The following is a 9412-nucleotide window of genomic DNA, read 5'->3' as shown; positions in this document are numbered from 1 at the left end:
AGATAGGTCTGGCTGGTATGATATGTTCATTTAGATTTAATTAGTCAGCTGTGTTTAATTAATTCAATTGTTACACTCATTAACTGTGTTTAATTAGTTCAATTCAACTCCACATTTTCTGAAAGCAGAATTGAACAGCCGCCAGGCAATAAGCCACTGTGTGAAATAATCATTATTAGAGCGGCCATAATCAATCGGGAATCACACACACTCTCCTGCCAAGGTGCTCAGAAAATATTTATCAATTTACTAACGGGACATCATCAAGATCAGCAAACTGCCTGACCCTCTGCACAAGACAAGTTGTCTGTATTTACTCTGTTTTAAATTCCTGTGGCCTATGTGAGACACTGATGAAAACAAAGATTGCATTAAAATTGTAATTGGGTGTCAACATCCAATCAGAAAACAAGCCATGTCTTTATCAAAGTCATTAAAATTCAGAGTGTGCATTTCTCTCAATGACTGGGCAGTGAAAACATGGAGTTCTCATACACACCCTGTCATCCTCCGCTCTCTGACGGCAAATGGTGGCCAGCGTTTAATCTAGTTCTTCTTCAAATGTCAGAAAGACAAAGGGCTTCATCTGTCACGGCTATCGATCAGGCATTATTCTGCACCGCCGCTCCGATGGATGGAGCATCTCAAGGCCCCTGCGCAGCCCCCCAATCCCCCCACCAGTCAGCTGGCATTAACCGGCAGCCTGCAGAGGATGCCTTCACTTAGCACACAGCCTATGAGTTCTACGTGCATCATTACAATGACATGACAGACGAGGGGAGAGCGGGGAGTTGTGTTGCCCCGAGGGGATCCCGTTACAAATGCCAGGCGACCGGGCCGCTGATGTGATATGATGGCCGCGATAGCCTTGTGTGATGATGATGATGATGATGAGGCTAGATGTCTTGCCGACTGGCAGGAAAGGTGAATGACTGAAGGCAGAGCGGCTGTGGGAGGAAATATCTCTGTGTGAGATCCATATTTGTCTAATCGGCTCGCAGCCAGGCCTGCCAGACAGCACCCACGGTAGTTAGAGAGCAGAGTCAAGGCCTATCTTTGCCCCTCATTGACTCCTTGTAGACTGGCAGCCTTCCAGGAGGGCTGGGAAAAAGTGGGGAGGAAAAAAAAAGAGGGATGAATGTGTCCAGAGGTGACTGGAGTCAGGGTTAAAGTGCTGCAGAGCGGGAGATCTTGACGAGTGGAGGGAGTTCATGTAGGAGTACAGGTAGGTAGATTAGCGTAGTGGGTTTCAGATCCACATGCTGTCATTGAGAGAGAAACCCCAGCGCCGGGCACCCCCCAGTAACACAATGTGTGCAGCAGCCAAGCACAAGTAAATGATGGATGGCATGTTATTGCTCCCACAGGTCTCGCTGGGCGCAGTTCCAGTATGATTGCCAACCGTCGGAGCAGGGCGCCAGCGGCTGCAAGCAGGAGAACTACGGAGCGTGTCTGCTTGCGTACACCGGCCTGATTGGTAAGAACTAAATCTTTCTGTGCCAGCTCCGGCTCTCCCACCTTCTGTGATGGATCAGCAACAAAAAGGTTTTAGAGGGAGGAAAGCAGAGAGCAGACAAGTGCACTGAACAGGACTCAAAAGAATGAATCAACGATTGTGATGAGAAGCGGTGTTCAACAATCGATAGAGCGCTGATTAATGTGGCTGCAGCCTGCTCGGACAAGTCGTTGGCATTATAAGTAGTGCAATTACAACTATTGACCGCTGTTTTGAGGGAATTATCCCTGACGTGACTATGAGTAGGAGCAGGCAGAGGTGTAGAACACAGCTTATTGCGCTTTAGATAAAAACTTGACAAAAGATCACATAATGCACAAAAGCTTGTTAAAATCAACTCAGTATAAACATGTCATTACTGTATAGGACAACAATACCACACTGAACAGCTGCGAAATGAGGAGGACAAAAAGGTTGTTTAGTTTGCAACGTGACAGAGGGGCACAGATAAAGAGTCAGGAAGGTGGGCAGCAGTGATTGGCCATTCTCATCTAGCGTAGAAGTGAGACTCTTAAGGTGTTGTTGTTTGGAAGTCTGGGACACAGAAAATCAATGGAGGTAAATCAAAACTTTTTCGCCACACTGCCTCAAAGTGTAGCAATTCTATTTCCCACCTCTTTTAAAAAGAATACAAGCTGCAAGGCTATATTACCCTTTCTGCAGAATGACTTCCTGCTGAAAAGCTCCAAAGGCAGAAAGGAATAAAAAGAATACATCTGAGGGAACTCTGTGATCAAAGTCCTCTAAACCGCCTGCTGCCGTGGATATGAATGTTGGAAAACTCAAAGAAAAGCTAAGAATGACCAGTGCTCTAATCACGGTTTGAACTTGGTCTGTTAACATCGAATACGATGGGTCAGGAGGGCGATGCTGTACAAACATGCAGCTCTGTGATCTTTATGTATGCCTCTGATGAATACATCCCTGAAGGAAATCACATAGAAAATAAGAAGCAGATAACCGTATTCCTATTCCTAGCTATTCCCATCAAGATGTATACGGTATTCATTTTGGGCCTAGTAATGTTAAGCCTAGGCCCAACAGACGTATCTAACCTGCCTGTCTCTGTTCCCTCTGCTTTCATCTATTCCTCTTTTTAAATTCGCCACAGTTTCTCTCACAGCTGATACATTTACATGCGCACCAATTAATCAATCAACCTGCTTTTAGCAACACTACGATTATAGAAATTACCATTCAAACGCCTTTTATTTGATTATTGTAATCAGTGTAAGATTTAATCAAGCATAACCAGATTCAAAAAGTCAGTTCTGCTTGTTAAGACATTACACTTCTCAGTCTTACTGACAAAACTGCTCTTTTTAGGAGGTTCAAAAGCTTGAAGAAACATAAAAGATAGGTAATTTCAGTTAAATAAAATAAGAGATTGCTTCCTATTCCATTGCTGGATTCATTATTTTTGTAAACCTAGTATATGGGAAGTTGTGTGACGTTGCCATGCCTCTGAACTGACATATCTGTGTTATTTCCTCCTCTCTACAGGAAGCACAATAACTCCTAACTATCTTGACAACTCCACCTCCAACGTGGGGCCGTGGTGCTCCTGCGCAGCGAGTGGGAACCACAGGGAGCAGTGCAGCCTCTTCCTCACCGCCTTCCACGACAACATCTGCCTGAGTGAGTAGCAGCTGACCTCTGGTAGTGGGGAACACAACGATCATTGACACTTTGATACTTCAGGTCCTTTTGATGTAGCTTAGCACTGAAGCCTCCTCTTAAAAACAATGTGGCCGTTTCTCAATGTGGAGTACGCTTGCTTGGTAGCACATGTCTTCCGAGTCACTTCCTTCAGAAGCTAGGCAAGAATCCTTCCTGGCATTCGGAAAACGAAGGGCAGAACAGGCTAGCAAGTGTGCATATGAGAGGCCCCGCCTTACATTTTCCTCCACAGATTTGGGGAAATTGGTCCGTGCGCAAAGCATTGTGGGGATTTGAAGGACGCGAAGTCTAGCCATGTGCAGCCTCGAAATTACCCCCAAACCAAGGACGCGACCTCGCTGGAATTCCGAGTATGCTGGAGATTGGAAAAGTCCTTCGGCGGCACTCAATGACGTAGCATCCTTGAAATATTGGCTTGGAAGCCAGTTTCCTCGCGATTGAGAAACGGCCACGGTCTATGATTGTCCGTGCTTTCATCTGATCAATTTCACTTTGAACGGTTAAAACCAGGTTCGCAGTTTGGCTCTTTTGCCTGTTATTTTTCATTGTTCCATGAAACCTCATCTTTGGGCAATCATTTCATTTTCAGCTAGTTCATTTTGTTCATCTCAAATGACATCGTTTCTGGAAATTACAGCATGAAGAATTTATATTATCATTTATTATTACATTCAGGTTTTTTTTTACCAATGTCCTTTCATGTTATGGTTTTACGCACACAAACAAAACATACAATTGAAATGAGCAGTGTAGAGAAAGCTTTGAAACAGCATTAAGCTGTCAGGTAAGCACATTAATATGTATAGAAAATACAGCATAACAGAACAGTAAAGAACATTTCAGACTTTATGTTTGCAGACAGGTCAGTACCACCCATAGGTTATACAAGATATATATATATATATTAACATTTTAGAACTAGCTATGCCTTCTGCTAACGGTAGGAGTAGAAGACTCCTATCCAAATTGAAAAACAAGCATGGATTTGAATCCAAATATATGGGTGTAATGATAGACAATGTACTATCTGGGAAAGAGCACATTCTGCAGAAGAATAAAACAAATGTTTAGTTCCTCCGCCGCCTTAGGTGTTTCGAGGCGAGCAGAACAATTATTCTTTAGTGTTTTACTTCTATGCTCTGAGTGCTCTACAGTTATACCACATTTGCAGCCTACAGATGTTTGTCCACCGCTTTGAAAATCAAAACTGCCTCATCAAATGAAACTCTGCTCAAAGACTGAAGATTGCAGGTCAGTCATAAGAATATAATAAGGCCTGCTAGCAACAACCATATCCTAAAGTAGATTTAATGAGATGTTAGTTCATCCTAAAAATAAATGTGGTGCTTAATCTCAGATCAATTTATGTCGAAGGGTCTCGAACATCTTTCGTCTTTGGTGACATGTTAAATGTGTTTTTCACTTTTCTTCATTGGTATTGCAAATAGAGCTGCTGTGATGCTAGAAAGACTTGATCAGACAAAAAGCATTATCATGAAACTGCTAAACTAAACTGACTTTGTTTACCGACTCCAGCTCTATATTTAACACACAGACACAAGAGCATACTTGCCAACCTTGAGACCTCAGAAATCGGGAGCATTTCCAAAACCACCGCGGGGGGGGAGCTAGTGGATCGCCGGAGCTGTATTAGATTAACATTAACATGCTTATTGTAGTTGTAAGTGCACTGCCTACAGGAAAAGAGTGAGCAGAGGGTCGGGTTTTCGATTCTTGTTCTGTTTTCTGTGACTTTATATTCCTCACCCTCTCAGACTTTCAGTTGCGCGCGCTGCTAAAGAGACGTGTTACCATGGAAACCAAACAATGGTGTAGCTGTATTAAAGTCCGAGTGGAAACAGTCCTGAGTAAATCTGATTTTGTCAGAAATTGGGAGAAATGCGGGTGAAATATGACCCCGGGAGGAAACCGGGAGAGGGCAGTGAAATCGGGAGTTTCCCGCGAAAATCGGGAGGGTTGGCAAGTATGCACAAGAGTGATATTTACTTTTTCATATTCCTTCTATAACTTAACAATTATAGAGATAATATTTGGACTCTTGGCCTCAATAAAAAATCCATCTATCGTTAAAAACCAGAAAACTAACTGCAACGTGCTGCTGACACTTACCAACAATTCATCTCTAGACCTCCACTTTCACTCTTTAAATATCCTCGGGGAGTGCTGCAGTGTGACACATGAGTGCAGAGTAAAGACTCCGTCTCCATGTGTTTACTTCAGTCGTTATTCATTTATTTGGTCACATAAATAAGACTCGCAGACAGCACCCCCCTGAGTGATGGCAGTGGTGACAAAGCGCTGTTATTAATAGCTGGCACACAGTAATGGGTATAATATCTGCTTGTTTAGATTATGATGAGACATTTATCACTGTATAAAGAAACATGGCTATTTATGATATTCGGTCCCTGTTTATGAGTGGCTGAACAAATGATAACATAAAGACATCATTGTCATAAGGATTATCCACCAATCCTCTGTAATCTTTTACCTTTTGTGGAAGGTTTTTTGGAAAAATCCAACAACACAAACAACAACAACACACAGAGCTGATGATAGCAGATGATCCCTCTGAATGAGTGATAGCAGCAGTGAAAGAAGAATGATGGCTGTGACAAAGTAATACAAGCTGTAGCTGCTGGAGTCACCGCACACACTGGAGTTTATTCTGGGTTATTATTTTTCTAACAACAGAATAAGGCAGGTTCCTACAAAAGCCGTCGGCATGAATAATAACAGCAGTGACAGACCGATGACAACACAAAGCAAACGCCAGCCGCTGTCACGCGGTGACACAACAGATTGGCGATGTTTGTCAAGTGTATACAAGTCTTGGTTCAATTATTACAAAAACAACAAAGTACCAACTTCCCATCAGACATCAGACGATATCCTTCCGCCTGCTTCTACTGGACACGGCTGCATTGAGCGATGGGTTTATATTTTAGAGACCAGCTTGCTTTTCAAGTGTGAAACTTAAGACACCGCTGGAGACTTCTACCCACAAATTATATTTTTCCTTTGAGAATGAACAGCTTGCCACATTGTTTCTTTATGCTCTTTGTTGTTTCTGACACACATACTAAAATGATATGGCCACAAAAACAACTGCTGTAAATTCTTGTCCAATATCAGTTTCCAATGTCAGATAGATTCTACTGTACATTGGACCCCAATACAACTTTGTATTACCGAGCTGGTGCATTGAATAAAATGTATCTGTAGCCTGCGTCTGACACGCTGGTAGCCTAGATAAGAAGTATTTTCCTGATGTGTAAATCTGGAACAATTTGTAATCCCTATATTCCAAACTGAAGATGTTGATAACTTGCGGCTGGTAGGAGTAATCGAGCAGTCAATGACGGACGGTATGAATAGTCAAATAAAATATATACTTTTAAATCAGGGATCACAACAAACACAGAACATTTTGAGCAAACGGTCATAAATATGAACAAAAACACACATTAACTTTACAGTAGTATGTGAGATTAGCTGCGGACACATATATATGCATGCGCACGCACACACACTAATGATATGTAATCGCAATCATTAAAATCTCTAGCAAACTAAAGTTATTCCCCAACCCCTTTCTCTTCTTTACTTACGGCTCATAATTCATTAATCCAGTAATTCAATAATTGTCATTTGCAGGCTGTAATCTGAAACAGAATCAAATGTACTTGTATTTTAATTTGAGTGTTCATATGTATCGTTATTCGACACAAGTTTAATTATTTACAAGCAGGAGCTGTGAAGCAGGAGACTGGACCTTTCCTTCTCCTGGTCTACTTTTTTCAGGAAATACAGGTGCAAAATAAACCGGAAATAATAAAATAGAAAAATAACAAAAGTGTACTTAAATTAAAATAAACGTGTATTTGATGTGATTGCAAACTCAATAAGAAGATAAGCTTCCAAGGTAAAGCTACAGTATTTTTTGAATGTATAGAAGCAGGTGAAATTCACCATCTTGGGGTTCATCCAGTTCTCAGCATAATGATCAAGTGAGAGGCAGCGAGGCCTCATTATCAAAGATGGGGAAACACAGCATAAAATCATCTGATGGAGTAGCAGCAGTTCAACACAATCTGTACATGAGAAGATTCATGAAGAACAAAGAGAATACAAACTCAATGATACTCATTAAAAGCATTATCTTCTTCTCCAGTGACAAAACTCTCCGTACAGTAAATCCCTTTTGTTAATTGAGCTCCACAAAGGGATCGCCACTTGACTTCCTCTAATGGGTTTTAATGAGTGTGATTTAAACTCGCAGTTGCACAATCCCAAACAGAGCAACAATTTCCCACCCAAAAATAATTCTGGTGTGCAAAACAAACTTTTCTATAAAACAGAAAATAATCCAAATGAATTGATAGCCCAAGAGCGTATTTCCCTGGAGGGGAGATGTGTTTTTGCAGAAAACGGAACCTCAGATTAGGTTTACTTAAAAATGAGATCACTTAGTTCAGGGGTGTCAAACTCAAGGCCCGGGGGCCAAATCCGGCCCGCGACCTAATTTGATGTGGCCCGNCTAATGGGTTTTAATGAGTGTGATTTAAACTCGCAGTTGCACAATCCCAAACAGAGCAACAATTTCCCACCCAAAAATAATTCTGGTGTGCAAAACAAACCTTTCTATAAAACAGAAAATAATCAATTCCGGCCCGCGACCTAATTTGATGTGGCCCGCAAGAGCTTGCAAAGAATATAATATACAATACAATGTGTGGTGTAATTGTTGAATATTTACTTTCAATTATTTGCCCTAAACTTCTGCTTTCAGACGTAGTTATTTAGGAAGATATTACCAGATGCAGGGACAACAATGTAATATACTGTAATACATTATTTAATATATATTATATATTAGGGATGCACCGAATATTCGGCCGCCGAAAATTATCGGCCGAAAATGGTTAAAAAGGCACCAGTTTTAGCACCGAAAAAATATCACCGAATGTCAGGGAACAGGGTTACGTTGGTAAGCTAACGTGTTGTTGTGATGACGTAATCAAAACGCGGCGACAAGCACGGCGCGCGACCATGCTCGCGGCTGGCTCACAGCCAACATGTCTGGCGCTTGGAGATATTTAAAAATATCAGAGAAAGAGGCGCGGATTGCGATTTGTAAAACGTGTTCAGCTGACATTTCTCGAGGGGGTGTAACTGCAAAGACTTTCACCATTTCGGGATTACTCCACCACTTGAAATCAAAACACCCGGACAAATATGCGGAGTAAGATCAAATCACAAGCACTGACAGCGAGAGACTGTTCAGCGCTGCCTCTCATGTGCTTGATGAGAAGAGGAACAGACTTATGGCTGATAAAGCAGAGAAGCTACTGTTCATTAAAAAGAACCTCCCACTTTTCCTTAATAAGTAGACAAGGCTGGCTTATCATAAGCTTATCTAGTTCTACATGTCTACTCTATACCCACTTTCCTGAACAATTTTCATTGTGAGTTATAATTCACCATCTCAGGTTATCATTAGGGGGAAATGACAGCAGCACAGTGTTCAATATATTGTACTTTCGGTATCTAAATGATACAACGTTGTTTACATTGCTCATGAGGACAGACCACCTTATTTGCAGATTCTTGAAATTGTAATTTAATTTGTAATTGATTGTGGATTTTGTATCCAGTTTTCACTTTATGTATCTTTATACAATGTTTACTACTTTGCTTATGAGGACAGACAGCCTTATTTACAGATTCTTGAAATCCAATTGTAATTTCATCTGTAAATAGTTACATTCATGTGGATTTATCCAATTTGCACATTTGTAAGCATGCACTTATAGGTTGCCATAATCATGTCTTTTTCCATAATCAGGTAGCTGAACAACATTGGTAAAAAAAATTATACATTATATATATTTATATATTTATATATATATATATATATATTTCTATTAATCATTTTCGGCCTTTCGGTTTTCGGCCAACTGTTTCCTATTTTCGGTATCGGTTTCGGCCAAGAATTTCCCATTCGGTGCACCCCTAATTATGTCTCTTGTTCAATAACACTCCATAGAGTTGGATGATTCGTCATCACCTAAAACTAATTCACATTTTCCTAATTGCTATGCTACTGTTTAAGGAAGGTGAGTTATTTTAAAATGAAAAGTCAAATTACTTGTTAGGTGCATTTTATAGTAAGTTCATGACGAACGTGTCAGT

At 41.0% G+C, this 9412-nt stretch overlaps 1 protein-coding gene across 1 annotated transcript in view; it reads left to right on the top strand.

Annotated features, from left to right (window-relative positions):
* The first annotated feature begins 853 nt into the window (after window positions 1-853).
* The window catches only part of LOC104951841 (GDNF family receptor alpha-4-like), a 51893-nt gene continuing 43334 nt past the window's right edge, over window positions 854-9412 (top strand). Inside the window, exons 1-3 of the mRNA XM_010778578.1 lie at window positions 854-924; window positions 1368-1477; window positions 3020-3154. Of these exons, the coding sequence (XP_010776880.1) occupies window positions 854-924; window positions 1368-1477; window positions 3020-3154 (316 nt within the window). The remainder of the gene's footprint in view (window positions 925-1367; window positions 1478-3019; window positions 3155-9412) is intronic.

The sequence above is a fragment of the Notothenia coriiceps genome, unplaced genomic scaffold, assembly GCF_000735185.1.
Source record: "Notothenia coriiceps isolate Sejong01 unplaced genomic scaffold, NC01 NC01_scaffold00000339, whole genome shotgun sequence".
NCBI classification, from domain to species: domain Eukaryota; kingdom Metazoa; phylum Chordata; class Actinopteri; order Perciformes; family Nototheniidae; genus Notothenia; species Notothenia coriiceps.
Note: the sequence above shows the minus strand (reverse complement) of the source record. Positions and strands in the feature narration are given on the sequence as shown.